A 23,620-nucleotide genomic window follows, 5' to 3' on the forward strand; every position below is an offset into this window, starting at 1 on the left:
CACGCGCAGGCGAAAAGTTGGGCCGTGGCTTGCGGAGGCTAATCATTTATTTCATTTCCGGCTCCAAGCAGTCTCGACCCTGGCCTCGTTCGCATGGTGCGTGCGGGCGTTCCTAGCTTGCTTCTTTGCGGGATATGATTATCATCGTCGTCATCATTATCATTCATGTCATGCTACGTGGAGAAAGGAGGAAAAGCTGACACAGCTGCTGTGGGCAATATACTTGTACAAGGGTGGGTGTCCGGTTCAGACCTGCCAGGTGACCTTGCTGCGCAGAGCAGGCACGAGGTCGTCGCAAAGCTCGGCTTCAAGCGCGAGCCTGCGGTCAAGAGGGCAGTCGAGGATCTCAATTTCGTCGAGGTATCGATCCCCCGCTGACCAGGGGAAATTGGGGTCTTCGTCCACCTCCATCGCATCGCTCTCCTGGGTAGGGGCAGTGCAAGGTGTCTCGAGAAGCTGCTTGATTAGCCGGCTCTCGAGGTGCTTGGTCGCAGACCCAGCCAGGGTCAGGCGGGATAGTGATCTGACCGAGACGCTCATCAGCTTGCTGCATGCCTCTGAGCAAAGTCGCGTTTCCCCTGACAAAGAAACTCACGGAAGCAAGCCAAGGAACTGCAGGACGACATCATCAAATCGAAAGCTGCCCAGCTTGAGCTGCTCTAGCCGATGCCACCGTGACTAGATGAAATGTGTCAACGGGACGCTCCAATCAGGAGATAGTGTCTGGCACTGCGAGTCTCTCACCATGAAATGCAAAAAGAGATGGGCTGGTCGCATCTGCCAGCACGGCGAGGTCATCTGTCGATGTGACCATAGGCATGTGTCAGTCAACACCTTCATATACCATCCGCAGCTAAAGCGCGCACCCATTCGAATGTCTTTGGCGAAAAGGCCGAGAAGAACCTCATGGCCTGGGGGAGATCGCCTGGCAGGGGGGAGCATGAGGGAAGTCAGTACTGAAAAAGAAAAGTGAAGAGTCACCCCGAACGGACTCACTGGCAGGGAAGCTGACTTGGAGATGGTCTATTCTGGCCGCTTTCATTCCCAGCGCATCGACGAGCGCATTCATGTCTGTCCAGTGAAGCCTGTAGGCGCGGACGCGGACCTCTCTGATGTATATCCCCAGCCAGGACTTTTGTCGCAGTGTCCTCGCGACCGACGCGACATCGTGCGAGGTGCGCAGATCGAGGGTGTGGTAGAGCTGCGGCACGGTCACGGCGCAGAGGAATCGTGAAGAGCGGGCTAGGGCCGGGCCCGTGCCGGCCTCGACGACGTTGCGAGCGATGAGCTCCAGCACCTCGAGCGGCAAGTCCAGCGCGCGCGAGAGGCTGCCGTACAGCGCAGGGTCGAGCGGCGGCCGCGGGGGAGCCTTTCGAAGCGCGGAGCCATGTGTCACTGGCACGAGAAGCGCAGCGAGAAAGTGAAAGGCTGGATCCACGGGCGGGGGGACGTAGGCGCGGAACCCGTCACCAGGCGATGTGAATCGTCTCATGGGCACATCCTTGTGCAACGGCGGCGAGATGGCCAGCATCGCTGGGGGATGGCAGCGGCCTCAGCCTTGGGGAGGGGGAAGAGGAGGGATAGGGAGAAGATGGTGTTCACTAGACTACCTCTGGCTGGCCCAGTTCATCGACTGTCACCCCATCGCTGATCGGATGATAGGGTCCTTTGGGCCCACAATCGCCTCTGCTAATGTCAGCCCGTCAGCGCGCCCGGGCCCAGCGATCTAGTCCGTGCGAGATTCACAACAGAAAAAGTTAGGAAAAGATAAAAAGATAAAAAAGCAAAGAAAAAATTAAGGTGTTTCGGCAGGAGGCGGATCAGCTGCCCTGCCCTAGCCTCGGTCGTGATAAGTGCTATCGATCACCGTAATCAAGGGGCAACAACGGAGCTCGGAAAGGCTCATCTTCGGCCTCGACTCAACTTTCTCCTTCCTGAGTTTAGGTGTTCTCGTGTGCCTGTCAAGAGGAGATTTCACGCCTGAATAATTTAGAGCTGCTCGAGAGATGAGATGAGATGGCTCTTCTTCTAGTTGATAATCTGACAACGGGCCCGACCGCTTTTCCATTTCCGAATCTGATAGCGAGATGCGTCGATTATGCGGCTCTCCACGCCTGATGGAATGAGCAGCGAGAGCACATCACAGTTGCGTGCGCCGCGTGCCACCGACCTTGCTCCGTCCGAGACGGCGTAGGACAGCTGCAGTGTATGCTGATGTGGTCCACGTGTTCCACGCCGGCAGCCACGCTAGATAAGATTGGGACAAGAAGAAGTAGTAGTAGGGATGCAAACCGGTTCTCGCCAGGTCTTCTGCTCTCTATGATGGGTAGCATTGACAAAAAGGCAGAAAGCGCATCTACATGTCCACACCCCATTCTCGTTTGAGCGCGGTGCGGACGGCCACCTCTACATCATCAACAAGCACTGTTGGCTTGTGGGCTGGCGGACCTGCCGCGTCTCGATAGACACCTGTCCGCACCAAAGCCGACTTCCTGAAAAAGGGCGAAAGGGCGGTGTCAGTTGATGAAATGGGCTAAAAAGCGACAGACGGCTGCTTCGCCATCCGAGTGCAGCGGTGAGATCGAGATAGGGACTTACCATCCGAAGTTGTTTGCGCCGGCAATGTCACTAGCCGGATTGTCGCCCACCATCCAGACGCTGGGTCGGACGTCGTCGGCGACGCTGAGCTGGTTCTTGACGAGCTCGTTGGCGTACTCGTACGTTAGCTGTTGCGGCTTGCCGAACGTCGTTGCTTCCAGCTTGCGCCCACTCGTCTCCTCGTAGACGGCTCGAACGGCAGTCTGGAATGCACCCTGGCCAAAGCGCGCCGCTGAAAAGTCGTTCCCCCACAGAAGATCGGCATGGGTGAATGCCAGAAATGGTTGAGGATGGGTATCGTCGCCCACAACGCCGAATGTGCCAGCCGGTGACCGCAGAACATCGCAGATGTACTGCCGTTAGGTTCAAAAAATGAGCGACTCTTGCCTCAGTGGTTCACTGTGGACAGAAAACGCTCACCTGGATATCTCGGCCCCAGTCTCGACTGTCGTGAAAGACAAGGACGGCAGAGAATTTGACCTTTGAAAAATCGGCATGCCGGAGCGCTGCCTTCTGCGCCTCAGGCACTCGTGAGAAGGGCCAGGACGAGGGCGCCCAGGCGTGCACATCATGGGCGGTGTAGACGTCTTCAAAACCATAGCTGCACGGGTTCTGCTAGTCAGCAAACCGTACCTCTGTAGTGCCAGGTGGCGCATGCGTTGCGACTCACCCATTCATGACCGTCCGCGATGCTCCCGGCGGATAGTCTGGCCCGCCAATCATGAGCACGGGCTTATTCCCAAACCGCTTCGTGAGCGACTGAAGCACGGTGTGCGCCTGAATGACCTGGTCTGGCTTGACCTCTAACCCAAAGTTCTTGCTGAGGTTCTTGGCCCTGTCCACCTCGGAGGGACCTCCGCCATTTGTGATGAAGATGTACGGGACGCGTCTGCCCAGCGGGTTGTTCCCTTCGAGGATGGCAAGCGCTCGTCGGGCTGCGTCCAGGACGGTGTTGCCCGCCTTCAGCACGCCATCAATGTCGAATGCAAACGCCAGAGGTCTCGAAGCGTCTGGCTCCGAGGCTGGATGGGTCGGGTCTGACCGACAGGACCTCGCAGTGGGTGTGAATGCCCTAGCAGTGGCAGGCGGGGCGACCCATACTCTAGGTCGTGCGCCACAGCTTCGGAGCACCGGCCGTCGAAACATCCTGGTCGGCCTTATTTGGCTACCCAGAAGCTTGGAAAGCCTACGAGTTCTGACGCGCACAGACGCCGTTCTTGCTTATGTCATCGGAGAAATATTCTTCGGCCGACTGTAAAATTTCTTCTCGTCGACATTCGCGACTTTCCTCGACTGCCCTTTGAATCTAACCACCCCCAACCATTGGCCTTCTTTGACGTGAGTTGCAGCACAGATTCTTCAGATGGATGAAGCTTTCTGCTGACGTATCGATTGCAGCCGTGATCCATCGCGTGAGGTCTCAACCAACTTACGACCACCAACCAAGCCTCCGGACACCTGTAAAAAAAACTCAAAATGGCTGCTGAGCCCAACCCCAAGGCGTTTCCCCTGGCCGACGCCGGCCTGACGAACCAGATCCTGGACCTGATCCAGCAGGCGTCGCACTACAAGCAGCTCAAGAAGGGCGCCAACGAGGCCACCAAGACCCTCAACCGCGGTATCGCAGAGTTCATCGTCATGACTGCCGACGTGGAGCCCATTGAGATCGTCTTGCACCTGCCCCTGCTGTGCGAGGACAAGGTGAGTCAATCGTCTGACGACAAAGCAGAAGGCGAGAGGGCCAGAGTGGATGGAGGAGCTAGTTTTCGGGACTCTGAGGGAGATGAGGGAATTGGGGAAGGAGAGGCGGATCAGACTCATGAAAGAACAAGGCCGCTGACATCCCCATCTTACAGAACGTTCCTTACGTTTTCGTCCCATCCAAGACCGCCCTTGGTCGTGCTTGCGGTGTCTCGCGCCCCGTTGTCGCCGCCAGTGTCACCACGAACGAGGCACGCGAGCTGCAGAGCCAGATCCAGACTGTCAAGCTGGCGGTGAGTCTCGTCAAGATCTACCAAGTTTTACTGGATGACGACGCTGATCCTCTCTTTCTCCTCCTTTCTGCAGATCGAGCGCCTCCTCATCTAAGGTTCTCGGCCTTTTGGGGTAGTTCAATGTACAGTCGAATAGCCTCTGCCTTCATCAATCTGTATTATGTTCAGTCCCCTAAGCTCAGCATGCGATGGTGGATTGAAGGGTCGAAGATACAAGTACATGTGCGTTGGTAAGAAAAAGACAAAGCAATAGTTCTACAGCTGGTTGCGCTTCCTGGCCGTGTTCATGAATGGCCTCAGCTGCCACTCGACGTCTGCCTCGGACTGCTCCAGCGTGCCCTGGCGGATCTCGTACGGCCGCATCTCGAATCGGGGGCCGACTTCTGCGAGCTGGACCTCACGGTGCGACGTCTTGACAAAGACATGGTGCCTATATAGATAGTGGGGTCTTTCAGCATCTAGGCAGGTAAAAGAGGGTCACCAGGAAGGAGAAAAGACTCACCGGAAACTGATAAAGTCACGCTCGTTTCGGAACGTCATGACCCGCTTTGCGTCTTCCTTGGGGACGGGGAAGAGGAAGCGGAGGGCACTCATGACGCGCTGACCCAGCTTGCTCGAGAAGCCGTCAAAGATGAGATGCGGGTATTGCTCGCTGACCGTTGAGGCTGCGTGGGCCGCCACCTCGTGGCGGAGCGTGACGTTGTGCAGGGTAAAGAGGAGCGTGGGTCCGTGGGGAAAGTGCGAGACGACGAGGGCATCGGGCACACCTCGGTGCTCGTGCACAACAACGAGATCGGTGATGCCATTGGATCGGCAGGCAGCGGCGAGCTCCTGGACGGTGTAGCCACCGCGGTTGAGCCGGGTGCTGTTTGGGATGGCGAGCCTGACCTCCTTTGCAAACTGCGTCAACCTCGAGGACGGATCCCTCGACGTCGTCAGAAGCACCCGCGGATCGTACTGCCCCGCCCGTCCGTACTCGTCGTCGATGCTCGTGCCCGGCTCGGCCTGCGCCTCATCAACGGGCAGGTCGCGTGCCAGGCTCTTGAGGTCGCCATCGTCTCGAAGCTCCTTGGGGATTGGCTTTCCCTGCGCCAGAAGCTGGCGCACTTTTTGCTTGCGCTCAAATAGAGCGTGCTCTTTCGCCTCCAGCGACTTCTTGTAGATGTACTCTCGCCGCTCGCGGGCTTGTCGGCGAAGCATCGTCGATGAATGACCTGTCCGAGAGTCGCAGAGGTGCTTAGAACGAAAGGGCAGACTCAACTTTCCTAGCCACAAGAAAAAAGTCGAAAATTTAGCAGGCTTCTCAAAAATTCACGTGGTCTCAACGTCCTCTCGTCTTTTATCGTCTTCCTGCTCTCTCTCTTTCTCGTCAGACACGCAGCAGCAAGGGTACGATGTGGGCAACACAGGTCCTTCAAACATCGCGAACGACGTACAGGGGCGTGCGAGGATCCGGTGCAGGCCAGAGCCTCAAGACGTCGGCGCGGTCCTCTTCGGCCTCGCGCCCAACGCAGGCGGCCGCGGTCCTGTCGGGCCAAGTTTTCAAGCGATCGCAGCGCGGCCTCTTTGATGGTGCTCTGCCCCAGAGCGGCAACGTCATCCCCAAATCTCGGCAAAAGACGGCACGGACATGGAGGCCAAATGTGCAGCTCAAGAGCGTCTGGTCGGACATTCTGCAGGCCAACCTCAAGCTCCATGTCAGCACAAAGGCCATGCGGACAATGAGGAAGATGGGCGGACTCGATACATACCTCGCAAAGCGGGACGGGGCATACCTCGGAGAGATGGGAAGGTCGCTGAGGAATCAGCTGGGTAGCATCGTTAGAGAAAAGCAAAACGGCGTGCCTCTAGATGTGCTGCGCGAGGAGATGAACGAGACTCTCGGGCAGAACGCCGACGTGAGCCTCGAGCACGGTGTCGACGAGGCGGCCACACTGAAAGGCACCGAGGACGCTCTTCAGACGGAAATGGACCGAATGACTCTTGAGCTGCAAAACAAGGCCACGCTGCAGGAGCGCATCGGAGAGGCTGCCGCACCAGCCGCACAGCAACAGCAGCAGCAGCAATAATCACAGGAAAGGAGAGAAGAGCCCGATGTATTGTAACATACTCCAATGACACACGTTTTGTGAACAGTAGCGAGAGACAAGCATAGAGAGAACGAGGCGTGGTACATAGTCAAAAAGTAGTCGGGGCTCGTCGATGATGGGAATGGTACAGCTACTCCATTTGGACATCTCCGGCAGCGTCCTTCTGAGGCGCGTGAATGCTCTCGGCTAGCTCCGACGAGCTTGGTGCCTTCATGAAAGCCTCTGCAGGAGCATAGGACTGAATTAGTCTCTATTTATGGTCTTTGCACTGCGTAAAACCTACCAAGCTCAGCGTCCAAGTCATTCTCGCCTCTCCGGTCTGGCTTTCTGCCTCCACCACGACCACCACCTCCCCGGCTTCCTCCTCGCCCACCTCGGCCTCGACCGCCGCCACCGCTGATGCTCCTCGTGGGTCCCGGTCTCGAGGGTGCTCCGGCTGCCGGTCCACGCGGTGCGTTTGAAGGAGGTCCCGCATGTCTTGCTCCAGGCAGGGGTCCACCGATGCGGCTCTTCAGATCGCCGGGCCCAAGACGGCTTGCGAGGCTGCCCGAGAGCCTGCTCGCCAGGTCACCACCTGGTGCTGGCGCCCTTGAGCCTCGGGAAGCCGGCGCGCCTCGGCCCTCGCTTCCACGCGGCGGTCGGTACGGGGCAAAGGAGACGGAAATGGGCTGTCCCTTTGCATTGGCGTTGTGATACTCGCGCTTGGCTGTCTCTGCGTCCGCCTGGGATCGATAGATGACAACTGCCTTGCCTTCGGACCTGCCCGACTTGTCGAAGCGCAACGAACACCGTTCGAGCTGGCCGATGCGGGAAAAGAGCTCGGTGAGCTCCTCCTCCGACACGTCCCAGTGCAGCCCATCGACGAGGAGCTTGGGACTGGGAATGTCGGCCTCGGCTCGGCCAGCTCCTCCGCCCTCAAACCTGTCGTGCTTCCAGGGCCCATCGGAGGATGGGTTCCTTCCGTAGGCGGGCCTCTATGATCATCAGTTGCAATCGTCGGCTTGCGTCAGTTCAGTCTTGGAGGCGCCCTATATGTATGCATCCACCCGATGACCCACGGCATAAGGCGATCCGCGTCCGCCGGCGCGTTTCTCCTGGCGCGCAATGTCGTCCAGCGAACGGTTGAGCAGGCCTGACATGGTGTGACTCCTTTGCTTCTCTTGCACGTCGGATGTGGCCTGTCTTGTGCTCGGACGATTGCGCGGACTGGCAATTTCTGCGATGGAGCAGCAGACGCGAGAAGCCAGGACAAAGCGCCCTCTGTAGGCTAATGAGAAATGATTACATAATCCTGCTGGCACCTCTTTTTTTTTTTTTTTTTTTTGCTCTTCTCCTCGCGTTCCCGTGTAAGCGCCCCCTTTCAACCACTCCACAGAGCTCCATCGACCATACGATGGCGGAGCAAGTTGACTCATGGCGCAGCGGAGGCAATGCACCAAGCTCATGGGGCAGAGGTGGGGCATTTGCAGGTGGTAGCACTCGCGGTGGCGGCGGACGAGGAGGAGGAGCCGGGAGAGGTGCCAGAGGTGGAGCGGCAGGGCTTGGAAGAGGAGGAGGAGGAAGTAGCGGTGGTGCTGGAAGAAAAGGTGGAAAGGGCGGCGGAGGGACGGCAGCTGCAGTGTTGCCCACCCTTATGGGCCCCATGCACTCGATGAACTTCATCACCGACTACTACCACCACATCCTCACGTCGGGCAAGATTCAGGCAAAGTGGCTCGAGAACCCAAAGAATCCGATGCAGAATTACATTTCGGCTCGGACGCTTCAACCTCCCAATTATCAGAGCGAGCAAGGGTATGTCGAGGGTCGTCGAGAAGCGACGTTCAGGGTCACCTTGCTCGCCGACCAAGATCACGACATTGTGGGCTACGGCGATGCCAAGCAGCTCAAGGAGGCTGAAAAGATTGCTGCTCTGCATGCGATGCTCCAGCTCGAAGATCGAAATCTGCTGAGCGCAAAACCGACAGGACCTGCAAAAGGACAGGTCGCTCCACCTCCTGGCCCATCAGCCACAATGCCTGATGGAACCAAAATTGCGCCAGAACGTGCGCGTGAATACCTCGAATTCTTCTGCGAAACATACAAGTGTGGAAAGCCGGAGATTGTCGTACAGGAGGCTTCAAAGGCCCGGGGACGCAAGGGTGTGGCATCCGGCTGGCGTGCTCAGGTCGCCATTGCCGGAAGTGTAGTCGGAGAGGCAAGTGCGACGAACAAGAAGGCGGCGACGAACAGCGTCCATCTTGTTGCTGCGCAGAATCTGGCAGAGGGCGAGCATGCGGGCGTATGGAAGCAGTTCAACCTTACTCACAAGCCAGGTGCACCCGTCAGTGCTGCTCCACACGTCGTCTTTAGGATGTCGGACGAGCTGGCCGACGACGTCAACTACCTCTACGGAGACATTCGAGAGAGTTTGCTTTTCCAGAAGGCGCCGCGTTACACCGTTGGAGGCCCTGATGCGGCCAAGGGCAAGAGGCGTGAGATTGGGTCCGTCGTCCGAAACATGTCGGAAGACGCCCTGGCCAGCAAGTCGAAGAGGCTCGAAGAGGATCTCTACAACTACCAGTCCGACGATCGCGTCAAGGCGATGAGGGCTCAGCGAGCTAGCCTGCCTGTGCAGCAAAAAGCGAGCGACGTGCTCATCAAGATCGAGCTGAACCAGGTCTCGATCATCATGGCCGCGACGGGATCGGGAAAGACGACGCAGATCCCTCAGATCATCTTTGACGACCACATCACACAAGGTCAAGGTGCGAAATGCAACATCATCTGTACCCAGCCCCGAAGGATTGCAGCCATCAGTGTGGCCGACCGAGTTGCCAAGGAGCGAGGCGAACGCGTTGGCCAGACGGTGGGCTACCAGGTCCGATTTGAGCACAAGCTGCCCCAAGACCATGGCTCGATTACCTTTTGCACTACCGGAATCTTCCTCCGACGCCTTCAGTCTGCTCTGGGCGACAGTGAGGCCTCGAACAATTTCCTTGACAACCTCACGCATATCGTTGTCGACGAGGTCCACGAGCGCGACGTTGAGACAGACCTGCTCCTGGTCGTCATCAAGCGACTGTTGGCCGAGCGAAAGCGATTGGGCAAGCACGAGATCAAGCTCATCCTCATGAGTGCCACCATCGACCCGACACTATTCCAAAATTACTTTTCCGACCAAACCGGAAGGCCTGCTCCCGTTGTAGAGATTCCTGGTCGCAGCTTTCCTGTTGACAAACACTATCTCGAAGAGACGGTGCGGCATTTGCATGGGCTTGACCTGCCCCTGCGTGCGGGTGGATGGGTCTTCAGGGAAAAGAATGTCGTCGAATACCTGGAACGAGAGTTGAATCAGCGAGGAGGCGTCGTCACCCGGCGCGATCCTAACGGAGCTGCGAACGGGACCGAGAATGAGGCAGTTGACGCAATCGACGACCTCGAAATCCCCTATCCCTTGGTGGCCCTCATGATCGCCGATGTTCTGGCGAGCTCCGACGACGGCCACGTTCTGGTCTTCATGCCTGGTTGGGAGGAGATCAAGGCTGTCAACTTGATTCTCACAGACACGATGCAGCGACCCCTGCTTGGCACAAACTTCAATGACGGCAACAAGTACGAGATCCACATTCTTCATTCGTCCATTCCTGTTGCCGATCAGCAGGCTGTATTCGAGCCTGTTCGCCACAAGGGCATCCGCCGCATCATCCTGGCCACTAACATCGCAGAAACGTCCATCACCATTCCTGATGTCGTCTACGTCGTCGACACTGGTCGTGTCAAGGAGAAGCGTTTCGACCCAGAGCGGCACCTGTCCAGCCTGGTCTCGGCCTGGGTCGGTACCTCGAACCTGAACCAGAGAGCAGGTCGTGCTGGTCGTCACCGAGCGGGAGAGTACTACGGCGTGCTGTCCAAAGCCCGCTACGACCGGCTCAGCGTCAATCAGACGGTGGAAATGAAGCGAGTGGATCTGAGCAACGTCGTCATGCATATCAAGGCTCTCGACATCCCTGGGATGGAGGTCGAAGATGTCCTGGACGCAGCAATCGAGCCACCAGCTCCGGAACGCGTCAGAGCGGCCATGGACAAGCTCATCATGGTTGGCGCTCTCGCCGAAGACAAGTCGCTGACTTCACTGGGTCATGTGCTATTGCAACTTCCTGTCGATGCGCCCATGGGCAAAATGTGCCTGTACGGCGCCTTTTTCAGGTGCTTGGAGCCCACCCTAACCCTGGCGGCCGTCTTGACGAACCGAGATCCGTTCATGGCGCCTCTGCAGCTGAAAAAGGAAGCAGACGCTGTCAAGGACAGCTGGTGCCCAACCGACTTCCGCTCCGACTCACTAGCTACCTTGAAAGCCTACACCAAGTGGGCGGACCTCCAGGCTAGCGGACAGATTCGAGCATCACACCAATTTTGCACCGACAATTTCCTGAGCAGGACGACCTTGGCGCAGATTCAGCAGGTCAAGGAGCACCTCTTCCAGAGCATGGAGAAGGCCGGCATCTTGGACGTCGTTCTGGCAGCTTCGGTCTCTGGTCCAAATGAACAGAACAAGGCCCGGAGGCCGCCGCCCACCGGACCGAGGAGGGGCGGACCTAGAGGCAGGTGGATCGATGAGACCCACCCAGACTTGAACTCCAATTCGGACTGCACCCCACTCCTCGCCGCCTTAATCGCATTGGCCTCGACGCCCAACTTCGCCATCCGCCACAGCGAGAAGGTGTATCGTACATCCCAAGATAAGGTGAGTTCAGACAACCAGTGCCAGCTGAGAAGCTTAGGTTTTTGTCCATGCTCACTCTCCTATTCCACTGTAGAATGTTTACATTCATCCTTCGTCGGTGTGCCACAACCGTCATACGAAACACAAGGAGGGCGAATCATTCCAGGGCGAGCGCGAGCTGTATGCCTTTGCGGAGAAGATGAAAAATGTCTCCATGGTCGGTGGTCAATCCAACTCGGGCGGTGGCCAGACGATGCTCAAGACTGTCACACGTCTGGATCCATTGACCTACATGCTCTTTGGCGCCAGCAAGGCCAAGTCGGCCAATGGGGGCATCATGTGCGACGATTGGCTGCCAATCAGGGGCGACTCGGTTGCGCTTGACGATCTGGAACGGGTCAAGAGGATGCTGGACCTTTGCATGCTAAGGGTGTTTGAAGGCATTGGGAGCGGCGGTGTCGTCTTGGATGAGGAAATCGAGAGGGAGAGGGAGCGGAGGCGACGAAGGCGAGAGAGGGAGCAACAGCAAAGCAGAAAGAAGAATGGAGCCAGTGGCCACCAAGGAGAGGAGAAGGACCAATCAAACGGCCAGGGCGATGGTGGCGCCGAAGAAGAGGAAGAAGATCTGATGAAGGAAGAGCTGAGGATGTCGCAGAGGGAAGTAGACGACTTCCACCATCTCACGATGGGCCTCGTGAGGATCCTGGATGGGTACGCGATCGAAAGGAATCGCTACAGCCAGTCGAACTCTCGAAATTCGACGAGGCCAGCAACGCCTACAACAGTCACGTCTGGCGTCACTTCCATCTGGTCACACAGTCAAGGCTACAGCAACGGGTCGGGTCGCGAGTCGCCGTACGGAAGCGGGTATTCGATGGCGGCGCCGTCCTTGGGCTTCGAGGGTCTGTCTTCCTCGGCAAGACCGAGCGACAGCAACAAGTCATGGAGGCGCTAAGGAGTTCCTTCCGGTTTATCTTTCAATGTAACACTTCATATGTAGACTTTGAGGTCCTAGTAATGGAGAAGCTCTTAACTTTGGTCATCAAGATGTGAAGAGTGCGAACAGACTGTACTGTACAGTACAGTACGCGACGTCAATCAGGAGGCGGTCCGTGCGGAGATCATCGGACGCCTTTATCCAGACCTTTGCCTAACGCCAGAAAATCGTCGCCCTCTTCTTGCTTTTCGACCACCACCCAATTCTTGACCTTCCAAGATGGCCAAGCACTGCAACACCCAGTCTGGTGAGTTCTCTTCTTTCCTCTTTTCGACTTGTTGCTCACATACAGTGTTTACTGTGCAGACTTTGACGCTTCGCTCCGGTCCGCGGGGTCCAAGCTCGTCGTCGTCGACTTCCATGCAACCTGTATGTGTCATCCTAGCTCTCTCTCACGCATGCACGCACACACGCATGCGCACGTTTCCATTCCCACCTGCTGACTTTCCATGACGTGAACAGGGTGTGGACCATGCAAGGCAATTGCTCCCACGTTTGAGTCGCTCGCCGCCCGCTACTCGCCCCACTCGGCCCACTTTCTCAAGGTAGACGTCGACGCAAACGGCGCCGTCGCACAGCGCTACTCCGTCCGTGCCATGCCGACCTTTATCTTCCTGAAGAACGGGCAAGTGGTCGAGACGCTCCGAGGCGCCAATGGCGCGAAGCTCACGCAGCTCGTCGAGACGCTCTCAAAGGGAGGCGCTGGCGGCAACTTCAGCGGGACTGGCCACACGCTCAGCGGTTCGGGATCCAGGTCAGGAGGTGCAAGTGCAGGTGCGGGAGGGATCGCCGAGAGCTTCAAGAACATCCCCATGGAGAACTTGTTACCGCTCGTGATCATCGTGGCCTACCTGGCTTATGTCTTATTTGGGCAGAAGTAGGAGACGGATGAGGTCAGAGAGTAGAGATGCATGTACAGTACGATGAGAGGAGATGATGAATCGATACAAGTACATGCGCGGGGAGAAGAGAAAAGCTTGGGGAAAGCGAATCACGATGTGGAACCAGTGCTTGGCATTGGCGAAGAGCTAATTCGACGAATATCAAAGGCCGAAAGCCTATGAGACTCCGTTGCTGGATCTCCGTCGGCCAACGTCAGCGTGAGCGCCGGAACTGTCGAGTCAAGGTCAGCATACTTCTCTCACTTTAAAGCAGCAGGAAGGGACTCACTTTCTCGATGCCCATCGGGCTTGAGCAGGTCGCGCAAGAAGAAGCTCATGTCGAGTCCGACGTCCTTGAGCTGCTGAGCGCTACTCATAGTAATGTCGATGGCCTCCTTGATCACCTTTGGATCTTGGTCTACAACGCCGTACACCTGCCTCCGAAAGATTTCGGCGTACGCCTCGACCTGCAAGGCTGCCCACCGGACAAAGCCACTGGCCATTTTGTAGTCTCTAAAGGCTGTGACATACCACTCTGACGTATTCTTGATCAGGGTGAAGTGGACGAGAGCCAGCTCGGAAATGTGTAGGCTGACGTCGCCTTCGAACTTGATCTGCCGACTTCTGCGCCTCAGTAGCTCTGTCCTGGCATTCAAGAAGATTTCTCGCGCTTTTTCGCCCTTGTCTAAACGAAGCAGGTAGCCGGCATCGCGGACGACGAGCGTCTTTTTGAGATTCGGCGACGACAGGTCGTGCGAAATTGCCGCGACAAGTTGAGAGGAGAGATCGTGAAGCTTAGCCGTAAGCTCCTCGTAGCCTGTTTCCGAAGAGCTTGAAGTTGAGAGGACGGTGTGGCCTTTCTCTACAAGCGACACGGCATCGCCCCATTCACGAAGGGCAATGGTCACGGCGAGCTCATCCGCAAAGTCATTGAGCCAGCGCGAGGGGTCCTTCTTGTCGGCACTGGTGCTGGCGACCGCCGCAACTCCTCCTCCGTCAGGAGAGGCGAGTAGTTCTGCCATTGTCTTACTGCTTCCGCCTGGTCGAGACGATGCCGTCGACGAAGAGGACCTCGCGCCATCGGGACTAAGATGAGCAGCGACACTGTCCCTCTTGCGAGCCTCTGCTTCAGCTTGGCTCTCCTTTCTGCGCTTGTTGGCCAACTCCTCAGCGACTCTTCTGAACGCGTTGAGCAATGCGCGCTTGTCCTCTGGCCGCTCAGTGCGGTAGACAAATGACTCCTTTGCTCGCTTGATCTTGACGGCATTGGTGAGATCTCCTCCGTCCTTGAGGTCGATTACGACAATTTCTCCAAGACTGAAGCACCGCTCGGCCACAAGCCTGACGCGCGCGCTCATCTGTCGTTTCTTGCGCACCGCGACAAGGAGAAGGTCGTCAAGAAGGAAGAGAGCGACGCCCTGCTTTGGCTTGTATGTTGCCGAATTGAGCTCGGTAAAGGAAGAAGCCTCGGCGATGAGATGGCGACCGGGAACAAAAGGCAGGAACTTTTGTGACCCTTCGATGCCCTCCCAGAGCGACATGATCTGCGCCTTGTAAATCTGCTGGAGGTCGATCATACTATTCCTGTTCCCTCTTCCGCCTCGTTTCAGGGCCGAGTCAGTCAGAGCTGTTGGGAGCATTGCATCAGCTATGTGCTAGTGTGTAATGGTTGATCAAGGTCGTCTGCTCACTACCAAAGCTTCCAGTCCCGCCGCTTCCACTTTCGTCAATCTCTAGAGCTTGCGGCAATGTCTTCCACTCTCCCAGCAACTCCTTGAGTTCTAACATGTCGTTTTCGAGTGTCGCAATCTCTTTGGAGATGGTGATAAACTCTTGATAGTTTCTAAAGACTTGTTGCTTGAGGTCCGAAGAGGCTGCTTCCTTGGTTGCTTTGAGAGAGCTCCGAAATGACCTCAGAAAGTCTTCACTGGAATGTGCGAGCTTGTACCGGAGGTCTGCCCGGCGATGAAGAATCAGGACAAGCAAGGCCCAAAGGGGAGAGCTATAGACCTTGACTCACAGGCTTGCGGGTCAAATTTGTCATGGCTCAGCATCTCGAGATCGATGGCCGGATCATTTGCAAAGCTCTCTAGACTGAGGACGCCCTTGGAGCCACTGGTCCTCGCCGAATCGCCACTTGCTCGAGGTCTAATCGATGGTGCCGTATCGCCGACCAAGGCGTCTTCCTGGTAGGCTAGGTCGTTGTTGGACCCTGACATGGGCGCACCTTCGTCGTCAAAGCCATGACCCATGATTGGCATTGGTCGCCCACTCGGCTCATGCAGCTCTGACTGACTGAAATGAGCGAGCCCTGGAGGCAGATCGGGAGCGCCCGGCATGACCTGAGGTGGCAGCGCAGGCACCTCTGGAATTGCGCTGAATCCTCCCGGCCCAATCTCTGTCGGCTCGGCATACCGCATGCTCAGTCTCTTCTTTAAATTTGATCCCACCTCCGACGCCTTTGACAGGCCCGATCTTTTGCCGGCCTTCTTCACTGCCCCACCCATGCCCGAGAGGCGCTTCTGTTCCCGCGGCTGAATCTGTACCCGGCCATCGCTGTTGGTCTCTTCGATGGCACCGTAGGCGTCATCTGCCCGCGACGACCCGCGGACCGGCGGAATGGCCGGCTCTTGCGAGTCGCGGGACTGATACAGCGTCAGAGGCCTCGTCCGGAGCGAGCGCGACATCCTCGTCCAGCTTGCCCTACCTCCTTGTGGTCGGTCGATTGAATTGGAGAGGAAAGCACTAGCTCGCCCGCACGATTGTGACACTTAGAACCCTCCACGTGTTAGCGCGCGCGTTCTCAGGTCCGTGCAGTCGACGATTTTCCTGGTCGGATTGCCCTTACCTCCGACGTCTAAACGCGACGACGACGAGGATGAGGGCTCGAAGAGGACTGGCGCTGCTTTCGGCGTCGGTGCTCGTCGCACTGGTGAGCATGGCTCTCTTTTTCACATAGGAACAGAAGAGATGGCTAACCTGATTGCTGTCGCGCAGAGCATTGCCGTAGCACTGCCCTTCTTGGCACCCTCGCTGTTCGTCACGGCGTCGCAGGTCGAGGAAGTTCAGCGCTTCTTCCAGTCTGACCGAGGGGGTCAGGAGGGTGGGCATACCAACAACTGGGCTGTACTCGTCTGTGCTTCCAAGTTTTGGTTCAACTATCGGGTGAGGGTGTGCCATACACAGAAGGAAGACAAAGGCAGAACCATCACTAACACGTGTCTTTACCTATGCGTGCCCCTAGCATATGGCCAACACCCTGGGCATGTACCGCACTGTCAAGCGTCTCGGTATACCCGATAGCCACATCATCTTGATGCTCGCCGACGACGCAGCCTGCAACACGCGCAATAAGTCACCTGGCTTCGTTTGGGCCGACCCAGGTCGCGCATTGGACCTGTACGGCGAGAGCGTTGAAGTCGACTACCGCGGTTACGAGGTCAGCGTCGAGGGCCTGCTCCGCTTGCTCACTGGGCGTGTCCCACCGCACACGCCCCGATCGAAGCGTCTCGAGTCAGATGCGCGCTCCAACGTCTTTCTCTACATGACGGGCCACGGCGGCGACGAGTTTCTCAAGTTCCAAGACTACGAAGAGATTAGCGCCTTTGACTTGGCCGACGCCATTGAACAGATGTGGGAGAAGCGGCGGTACCACGAACTCTTCTTCATGATCGACACCTGCCAGGCAAATACCATGTACAGCAAAATCTACAGCCCAAACGTGCTGGCCACGGGGAGCAGCCACAAGGACCAGAACTCCTACTCGGTGAGCACCCTTTCTCCATCACCTTCTCATTCCGTGGCTCCCCTCAATTCTCTTTGCTGAATTCCTGCCTTCTACAGCACCATTCAGACGACGACTTGGGCGTGGCACTTTCGGATCGCTTCACGCTCGAGGTTCTCAACTACATGGAGAGCATCAACAAGACTAGTGATGCCACCATGGCCGATCTGGTGAGGATCCTATGACTTCTGTTGATGACAGATGACTTCTGAAGCTCACTGGTTGCTTCTGCAGTTTGACAGCTACGATCCCTCAGTCATTCACTCGGACCCAGGCGTGCGGACAGACTTGTTCAAGAGACCCATCGACCAGGTCAAAATCACCGACTTTCTGGGCGGTGTCGCCCAGGTCGAACTTACCCAAGATGTGGACTTGACCTACTAGATCGCATCATCATCCCTTGCGAGCGTGTCGTTAGAACGGTGTAGTCATTCTTGTTCTCTTTATTCTACAATGGGATATGCAAAGCTCAAAGCGCCAGGCTGCAAGATGTCAATGTTAGCCCTCTTGAAGAACAAAGTGTCCGAGCACAAGCAGCAGACTCACTAGTCGCGAACTTCGCTTTCGGTCAGCTTCCTGAAGACAGGCACCAGTTTCCCGCTCTGGCCAATGGGCGCCTGGGTCGAGGTCCCGACAATACCAATTTCGATTGTCTTCTCCGTCATCTGACCCTCGAAACCCTCTTTGAGGGTGAGCAATGCCGTGTGAATGGCATCTTCGAGTGAAATGTCGTCATTGTAGCGCTTCTCGAGGAACGTCTTTGCGTTTGTCATGTTTTTACCAATCGCGCTCGCCTTCCACATAAAGTAGCTGCCCGAGGGGTCTACCTGGTACAGCGAGGGGCCTCGTGCGCTGTCGTATCCCGCCACGAGCAGCGAGACGCCGAACGGACGCACACCTCTGCAAGTACATTCTGGTCAGCTTGCTTTGCTATCTTTGAGGACGGCCCTCGAAGTAGAAGATACACACCCGCTCTGTGTCGCGTCTTGCATGATGGTAGCCACCTCCTGCACGAGCACCCTTGTCGGCGGGTACTCTCCATAGATCTTCCAGTAAGCTTGTGCACACTTTCGTGCCTTGGCCACGAGCACCCTGAAGTCTGGTCCCATGCCCGAATAGACTATGCCGATGTTGGGGCAGACGAGCGAGACCTTCTCGAGGAACGAGTCGTCCACGAGCGGCGAGGGAGGACGCTTCTCCGTGGCGATGACAATTGCATTGGATGCTAAGGAAGCACAAGGACTTCTGTCAGGATTCCCTGCAGTAACCTTGGCGGTATGAAGGAGGACGACTCACCCTTGATGCCCAGCGACGTGGCTCCCTGCGAGACAGCAGCGAGAGCATGCTCGATCTGGACGAGCTTGCCGCTCGGCGAGAACGTCGTCAGCGAGAAGCTGCCCAAAGCATGTCAGCTTAATGTGCTCTGGCGCCTCTTCATCTGCAGTATACGCACCTGTATGCTCCTTCTCCGGCACCAGCGCTCATCTTGAGGTTGAAGTGGGTAGGGGAATAATGCTCCTGTTGCTCCAAACGTCAGTGCGTCGCGGCCTCCTTCGCTCCAGCTGAGTATCACGTGCGGCAGTCGTCGGCCTTGAACAAATACCGGTTAGAGTAATGATAAAGTTCGCGTGGCATTTGTAATCTGATGGAGGGGTTATCGAAATTCGAAGGCCGGAGCGTCGGCGAAGGGCCATTGGTCGCATTGAGATTTATCGTCTCCTCTGACCCTCGCACCCTCCACCGTCTTCTATCACCAACACCACCACCACCACCAAATATCTCACCCACACTCTTCCAGTGTGAGCCATGACTCTTTTCAGACAAGGACTCGCCACCGCTTCCCGGGTCGGCTCCGCCTCGACCAGCCGTGCCGTGCTCGCTGCGGCACGACCATCGGTTGCCACAGCACCGAACGCTATCGGTGCCAACAGCTTCGCACCGTCTCCCGCCGCCACACAGCGGAGAGGATACCACGAGAAGGTCATTGACCACTACGAGAACCCAAGAAATGTAAGTCGGTTCCTCTTCTCTCCTGTTTCCTCGTCTTCACATCGCTGACCCACATGATTGCGGTCGTGACAGGTCGGTTCTTTCCTCAAGAGTGACAAGGACGTTGGCATTGGTCTTGTTGGTGCGCCAGCCTGCGGCGACGTCATGAAGCTCTCAATCAAAGTCAGCGAGGCGGGTATCATCGAGGACGTCCGCTTCAAGACTTTCGGCTGCGGCTCCGCCATTGCCTCGTCGTCATACATGACGGAGCGAGTCAAGGGCATGACGCTCGAGGAGGCCGGTGCGATTCGCAACACCGAGATCGCAAAGGAGCTCAGCCTGCCTCCCGTCAAGCTTCACTGCTCCATGCTGGCAGAGGACGCCATCAAGAGTGCCATCCGTGATTACAAGAAGGTCAGTGTTGCTGGATTTGGTCTGTGTCTCGTTGAGCATCTCCGCTGACAAATCTTCTTTTTTCTCTCTGCAGAAGCGCGACGAGACTGGAAACACAAAGGCAGGCCACATCGACGTCTCGCAGTCGGTCACGACGGGCAAGACGACAGCCACACCCCACGTCGGTTCTGGCATGAGCTGAGCTAATGACCTGCTTTGTTTCTTTGCGTAAAATTGTTATATAACGGCGCCCGTCGCTCGAAGACCGAGGTTGAGGCTTGCTGCGTTTCCTGTCTCACCAGCCCTCTTCTACCATAGTGAAGACCGTCCCTCCTGTCCATCCCCATTTCGAATTTTGGGTCACCTCTTGTAGTATCTCTCCTCTTTCAACGATCATTTATCTTTCTTTTCCATGCCAGCTTCTTGCTTCGCCTCATTCGTTGCCAATATCGAGCTTGAGTGTATAAATTGTGCGCGTGGATGACTGCCAGAGAGTTGGAACACAAGTGCGTGGTGGGACAGGAGTTTGAAACAAAGAACGGATCTACTAGAGAGAAGAGGGACGAGAAAGGACAAGAGGGCGTGTGTCTACACACACACGGTAAAAAGTACAGTGGTCGTGAGTAGGTGAACTCAAAAGAGGTAAGAGGACAGGGAGAGGGACGAAGGTGAGAGATAGTCCTTTTGTCGTTCAACTAGTAGCCACCTCCGTAGTGCCCGCCAGGAGGGTAACCGAGTCCGCCGGGCGACTTGGTAGCCGCACCCGGCGCAAGCTTAGCGCCACCCGCACGACCATACGAATCGTGCGTGTTCGAAGACGCCACAACGTCGACGTCGCCAGGGCCAAGCAGGGGGTCTTTGATCTCCCAGACTGACTGCTTTGACCCGACGCTGAACTCGAGGTCTTCCTTTGTGATTGAATCCCAGTCTGCGTGGTCGAGTGCATTTGTCAGCGAGGGTCCGGCGACACAGAGAGACGCTGCATCCAGACTCACATTTGTAAACCATCATGACTGCGAAGAGAAGGCAGAGAACGCCAAAGAAGGTGCCGTCGATATAGTGCTTGACACCGACGCAGATCTCTTTTGAGAATCCAAACATCAGGACGCATGCCGCGACAAAGGCGCCGACGCCAAAGGCAATGTCGCCCAGCGGCCACCGGTCGTCGAGCGTCCGCAGGACAAGGATGATCTGCGAGATGGTGTAGATAGCCACACAGATGACGGGGAACAGCAGCTGCACGACCCAGAGGCCGACCTGCTTCGTGGGCGAGAGACCACCAATCGACTTAAAGGTGCCGAGGGAGACGAGGAAGCCAATGACCCAAAGCAACAGCGTCGATAGCCGAAGGAACTGAGGAGCCGTCCCTTGTCAGTGACTTTCCGGCGGCAGCGGTGTATGTGAAGCGGATCTCCACAGTACTCACCCAGAGAGACTTTGGCGTGCCGTCTTCTGCGAACTGGAAGCCGACGAAGCCGTTGATGACCAAGCACCAGAAGATGGCCGTCCCCAGGCCGACGTAGATGGCAGCAAAGATCTGTAGTCGATCAAATTAGCAAAGACCGAGCTGGAAGGGCATCAACAGAGAGAAAATCCCAAAGTTCGACTCACAGGGTATGCTGGTGAGTAGGTGGGGATGATGGCCGAGTCGAGGAAGATGGCGATGATCTCTGACAGAGCGTAAAGGTAGAAGAAGAGAACGATCTCCTTGCGACCTGTTCGCGATCCTAGTCAGCAAAGATGTTCACATAGTAGTAGAGGGTGCTATGAGGGAGAGCAACTCACCAACGGCTGTGTATTTTGATCGGACGTGGTAGACCATAATGGCAGTCATGATGAGAGCAGCAATGTGCAGGAAGCATGTTGCTAGAACACGATTGTCAGCCTCCGCTCGAAGCTGCCACAGCCCACATTCTCATCGCGAGGAGACTAGCCCACTCACCTGGCTGGAAGATGACTGTGCTGTTGATCTCTACGTTTCTCGAGTAGCAGCTCGGCTCCAGACCCAAGTCCGACCCCAGGAGTGGGCAGACGATGAGCGCAACCTCATCACAGATCTTGTCGTAGCTTCCAAACGAGATGCCCATCTTGGCGTCGCTCGTGTCGTCGCCCTCGTCGTCCTTGCTATGCCTTTGAAGATGTATCCGTCGGCAGCGTCACCTCGCTCGTCAAAATAAGGCAAGGGCGTTTGAACGCGCGTGTGTATTTGGCCCCAACAACTTCTGTTGTCGCTGATTCTGGACAGTCAAAGGAGCGGAAGGGAGCGTGCCGATTAGGAGAATCGAGACGCCAGCGTGGAGAGAGAGAAGAGAAAGAGATGGGAACAGAGAGGACGAGCGTCGATGTAACTGGAGAGAAGAGGAGAGGTTGGTTCGTCGATTGATGATCGAAAATCACTGGCGCCGGCTTGCTTGCCCGCCCTCTGCAATGTGCGCTGCGATGCAGTGCATTTCCACCAAAAAGTTTCATATGAATATTGCTACACGCCAAACCAAAGGGTTGTAGCTGATACAAAAACAGGGGCTGATTCTTGAATTTTGTTTCTGCGCCGCCCACGTGCCCATGTGAGGCCTTTGACATGGACAGGAACGTCAAACCGTCTGTGACGGAGAAGAGCAAGGCGAGACAAAGCGCTGCGACAGTGGTACTACTGTTGGGGAGAAGCTTTTCAGCATGCACTCCGCGAGTGGACATTGGAGAGGAAGCACGATCAAATCTGGCTTACAAACCCTCATAAGCCGAAACCCTCGAGTCTGAAAACAAGGGTGTTTGCCTCCGGGGAGTGTCCAGCAAGAAGCTGGATCACGCTTTGACCTTCGCCTTGTCTCTCATCATATCGCTAGCTCTGCGGAGCAATTCTTAGCAACTCACTTTGACAAAGGGATCGTCGCTTTATAAGAGATCAATTGCAAAGCACTGCGACCAGGCTAGCGACGACCAAGTCTAGGGGGACTGGCCTAGGTCTCGGGTCATCGATCTTGGTCCAGTCGGCTCGGTTGCGCGCGGCCAGACCCTCAGCTTTTCGGCGCAAGCTTTCGTCCTGGTTGTGATCTTGAGCAGTGACGGTTGTCGTGAGCAATGTTCTGCCAAGATTGACAAATTCGTCCGAGAGTCCACAGCGAGCATTGAGGCCTGCGACGCCATGAGGAGTCGCAAACGAACCGCCAACGAGGGCAGCAATGCCTATTGCCACGTCCACCCGCTTTGCTGCTTTTCCCAGCCGCGCTTTGTCCTCTTCCTCATCTTCTACGTCCACTTTGTCCTCTTTGCCGATGTTGATTCGTTGCGTCTGCCCTGGAGGGCTGTCAGACACAGGCACAGGCGAAATTTCGAGGACGCCTTGTGCAACATTGCCTCTATAACGAGCTAGCACATAGCTGCTCGGCTGCGAAACAAGATCCAGATTGCCGCAAGAAGACCACGCGCCGACCTGCCAAGCCAGCTTCTGCCCGTCTCTAGCCTCCAGCGCCATGACGCGAGACCCTGCGAGGCCATGGCTGATCATGACATTATGCACGCCCTCGTGATCTCGGAAATCGATTCGTCGAGACAACGGTTCTCTTCTCACTTCATAGCAGGGCTGGTGGGAGGCCGTCAGTATACCGTCTGGTCCTTGTTCTTATCGACGAGCCGAGATAGCTCACTGAAGTCTGTTGCTTCTCCGTCACTTCAACAATGTCGGCCTTCCACCCATCGCGCTTCTTGGGTATACGAGCATACATCTTCGGTCGCTGAGTCTGAGCGTAGGCAGAGGCGCTCGAGAAGACGAGGCCAGGCAAGTTGACATCCTGAGATACAGCAAGGCGTAGAGAGCTCGAAGACGTTGTCGCAGCGTAAGGTGGTGGGTTGAGCGCCATCTCACCCGGGTCTAGGAAAGAAGATGATAGGACACTCAGTCGTCTTCTGCTGCTACTGTTGTCAGTCACGCTGTGTGCCTGTTGCCATCGCTGGAGGGAAGCCCTCGACCATCTAGTCGAGCGAATCGCCCGTCTCGTCGGGTTGCCGAGGCTGTGTGGTTGGAAAGCGCGTTCCGCCAGTCCTAAATTTTCTTGGCTTCACTCTCGACGCGCGTGGCTGTTCGAATAAGTAGATTGAGATTGCCGTCATGAAATGGTAGAGAACCGTTGATGATAAGGTGACACAGAGTAATGATACAGAATCGTAACACGAAGGAACAGAACGCTTCCGC

At 56.5% G+C, this 23,620-nt stretch overlaps 15 protein-coding genes across 15 annotated transcripts; 6 read left to right on the plus strand and 9 right to left on the minus strand.

Annotated features, from left to right (window-relative positions):
- Positions 1-143: 143 nt before the first annotated feature.
- Positions 144-1,681, minus strand: FA10DRAFT_266149 (hypothetical protein). Its single transcript, XM_025521380.1, has 5 exons — positions 997-1,681; positions 867-925; positions 745-798; positions 596-678; positions 144-523 (listed from the first exon to the last, which is right to left on the minus strand). Exons 1-5 carry the CDS (start codon positions 1,529-1,531, stop codon positions 247-249), a joined length of 1,008 nt encoding a protein of 335 aa, XP_025379573.1. The 5' UTR covers positions 1,532-1,681; the 3' UTR covers positions 144-246.
- A 298-nt stretch (positions 1,682-1,979) lies between these two features.
- Positions 1,980-3,765, minus strand: FA10DRAFT_266150 (HAD-superfamily hydrolase). The gene is made up of 4 exons (XM_025521381.1): positions 3,269-3,765; positions 3,019-3,199; positions 2,599-2,951; positions 1,980-2,492 (listed from the first exon to the last, which is right to left on the minus strand). Exons 1-4 carry the CDS (start codon positions 3,742-3,744, stop codon positions 2,357-2,359), a joined length of 1,146 nt encoding a protein of 381 aa, XP_025379574.1. The 5' UTR covers positions 3,745-3,765; the 3' UTR covers positions 1,980-2,356.
- A 116-nt stretch (positions 3,766-3,881) lies between these two features.
- FA10DRAFT_250678 (13 kDa ribonucleo protein-associated protein) lies at positions 3,882-4,798 on the plus strand. Its single transcript, XM_025519569.1, has 4 exons — positions 3,882-3,936; positions 3,997-4,299; positions 4,455-4,592; positions 4,666-4,798. The coding sequence occupies exons 2-4, from the start codon at positions 4,075-4,077 to the stop codon at positions 4,684-4,686; spliced, it is 384 nt and encodes a 127-aa protein (XP_025379575.1). The 5' UTR covers positions 3,882-3,936; positions 3,997-4,074; the 3' UTR covers positions 4,687-4,798.
- Positions 4,624-5,875, minus strand: FA10DRAFT_91227 (putative IMP4-component of the U3 small nucleolar ribonucleo protein). The gene is made up of 2 exons (XM_025525774.1): positions 5,095-5,875; positions 4,624-5,022 (listed from the first exon to the last, which is right to left on the minus strand). Exons 1-2 carry the CDS (start codon positions 5,790-5,792, stop codon positions 4,848-4,850), a joined length of 873 nt encoding a protein of 290 aa, XP_025379576.1. The 5' UTR covers positions 5,793-5,875; the 3' UTR covers positions 4,624-4,847.
- An 82-nt stretch (positions 5,876-5,957) lies between these two features.
- On the plus strand, positions 5,958-6,724 carry FA10DRAFT_266152 (hypothetical protein). The gene has a single exon (XM_025521382.1). It carries the CDS (start codon positions 5,987-5,989, stop codon positions 6,659-6,661), a length of 675 nt encoding a protein of 224 aa, XP_025379577.1. The 5' UTR covers positions 5,958-5,986; the 3' UTR covers positions 6,662-6,724.
- FA10DRAFT_266153 (RNA-binding domain-containing protein) lies at positions 6,665-7,879 on the minus strand. Its single transcript, XM_025521383.1, has 3 exons — positions 7,741-7,879; positions 6,966-7,656; positions 6,665-6,904 (listed from the first exon to the last, which is right to left on the minus strand). Exons 1-3 carry the CDS (start codon positions 7,819-7,821, stop codon positions 6,813-6,815), a joined length of 864 nt encoding a protein of 287 aa, XP_025379578.1. The 5' UTR covers positions 7,822-7,879; the 3' UTR covers positions 6,665-6,812.
- Positions 7,880-8,025: 146 nt separating this feature from the next.
- Positions 8,026-12,428, plus strand: FA10DRAFT_266154 (P-loop containing nucleoside triphosphate hydrolase protein). The gene is made up of 2 exons (XM_025521384.1): positions 8,026-11,408; positions 11,482-12,428. Exons 1-2 carry the CDS (start codon positions 8,316-8,318, stop codon positions 12,340-12,342), a joined length of 3,954 nt encoding a protein of 1,317 aa, XP_025379579.1. The 5' UTR covers positions 8,026-8,315; the 3' UTR covers positions 12,343-12,428.
- A 175-nt stretch (positions 12,429-12,603) lies between these two features.
- On the plus strand, positions 12,604-13,423 carry FA10DRAFT_300871 (thioredoxin-domain-containing protein; the record flags this gene model as incomplete). Its single annotated transcript, XM_025524895.1, has 3 exons — positions 12,604-12,631; positions 12,691-12,753; positions 12,847-13,423. 3 exons carry the CDS (start codon positions 12,604-12,606, stop codon positions 13,263-13,265), a joined length of 510 nt encoding a protein of 169 aa, XP_025379580.1. The 3' UTR covers positions 13,266-13,423.
- A 102-nt stretch (positions 13,424-13,525) lies between these two features.
- Positions 13,526-15,952, minus strand: FA10DRAFT_228811 (hypothetical protein; the record flags this gene model as incomplete). The annotated part of the gene is made up of 4 exons (XM_025518768.1): positions 13,526-14,892; positions 14,960-15,220; positions 15,286-15,413; positions 15,483-15,952. The coding sequence occupies 4 exons, from the start codon at positions 15,950-15,952 to the stop codon at positions 13,526-13,528; spliced, it is 2,226 nt and encodes a 741-aa protein (XP_025379581.1).
- A 283-nt stretch (positions 15,953-16,235) lies between these two features.
- On the plus strand, positions 16,236-17,433 carry FA10DRAFT_271590 (hypothetical protein; the record flags this gene model as incomplete). The annotated part of the gene is made up of 4 exons (XM_025523106.1): positions 16,236-16,430; positions 16,510-17,031; positions 17,109-17,219; positions 17,284-17,433. The coding sequence occupies 4 exons, from the start codon at positions 16,236-16,238 to the stop codon at positions 17,431-17,433; spliced, it is 978 nt and encodes a 325-aa protein (XP_025379582.1).
- FA10DRAFT_266157 (N-terminal nucleophile aminohydrolase) lies at positions 17,319-18,551 on the minus strand. The gene is made up of 5 exons (XM_025521385.1): positions 18,503-18,551; positions 18,346-18,443; positions 18,019-18,274; positions 17,596-17,949; positions 17,319-17,531 (listed from the first exon to the last, which is right to left on the minus strand). The coding sequence occupies exons 1-5, from the start codon at positions 18,532-18,534 to the stop codon at positions 17,519-17,521; spliced, it is 753 nt and encodes a 250-aa protein (XP_025379583.1). The 5' UTR covers positions 18,535-18,551; the 3' UTR covers positions 17,319-17,518.
- Positions 18,552-18,779: 228 nt separating this feature from the next.
- Positions 18,780-19,825, plus strand: FA10DRAFT_278938 (FeS cluster assembly scaffold IscU). The gene is made up of 3 exons (XM_025523503.1): positions 18,780-19,059; positions 19,132-19,452; positions 19,526-19,825. Exons 1-3 carry the CDS (start codon positions 18,856-18,858, stop codon positions 19,631-19,633), a joined length of 633 nt encoding a protein of 210 aa, XP_025379584.1. The 5' UTR covers positions 18,780-18,855; the 3' UTR covers positions 19,634-19,825.
- A 57-nt stretch (positions 19,826-19,882) lies between these two features.
- On the minus strand, positions 19,883-21,884 carry FA10DRAFT_250697 (hypothetical protein). The gene is made up of 6 exons (XM_025519570.1): positions 21,374-21,884; positions 21,217-21,297; positions 21,043-21,146; positions 20,858-20,968; positions 20,427-20,784; positions 19,883-20,359 (listed from the first exon to the last, which is right to left on the minus strand). Exons 1-6 carry the CDS (start codon positions 21,516-21,518, stop codon positions 20,127-20,129), a joined length of 1,032 nt encoding a protein of 343 aa, XP_025379585.1. The 5' UTR covers positions 21,519-21,884; the 3' UTR covers positions 19,883-20,126.
- On the minus strand, positions 21,319-22,229 carry FA10DRAFT_91452 (hypothetical protein). Its single transcript, XM_025525777.1, has one exon. The coding sequence runs from the start codon at positions 22,123-22,125 to the stop codon at positions 21,556-21,558; it is 570 nt and encodes a 189-aa protein (XP_025379586.1). The 5' UTR covers positions 22,126-22,229; the 3' UTR covers positions 21,319-21,555.
- Positions 21,928-23,427, minus strand: FA10DRAFT_266160 (hypothetical protein). Its single transcript, XM_025521386.1, has 3 exons — positions 23,076-23,427; positions 22,303-23,011; positions 21,928-22,081 (listed from the first exon to the last, which is right to left on the minus strand). The coding sequence occupies exons 1-2, from the start codon at positions 23,286-23,288 to the stop codon at positions 22,334-22,336; spliced, it is 891 nt and encodes a 296-aa protein (XP_025379587.1). The 5' UTR covers positions 23,289-23,427; the 3' UTR covers positions 21,928-22,081; positions 22,303-22,333.
- Between the last annotated feature and the right edge of the window lie 193 nt (positions 23,428-23,620).

Source organism: Acaromyces ingoldii (assembly GCF_003144295.1).
Source record: "Acaromyces ingoldii strain MCA 4198 unplaced genomic scaffold FA10scaffold_2, whole genome shotgun sequence".
NCBI lineage: Eukaryota > Fungi > Basidiomycota > Exobasidiomycetes > Exobasidiales > Cryptobasidiaceae > Acaromyces > Acaromyces ingoldii.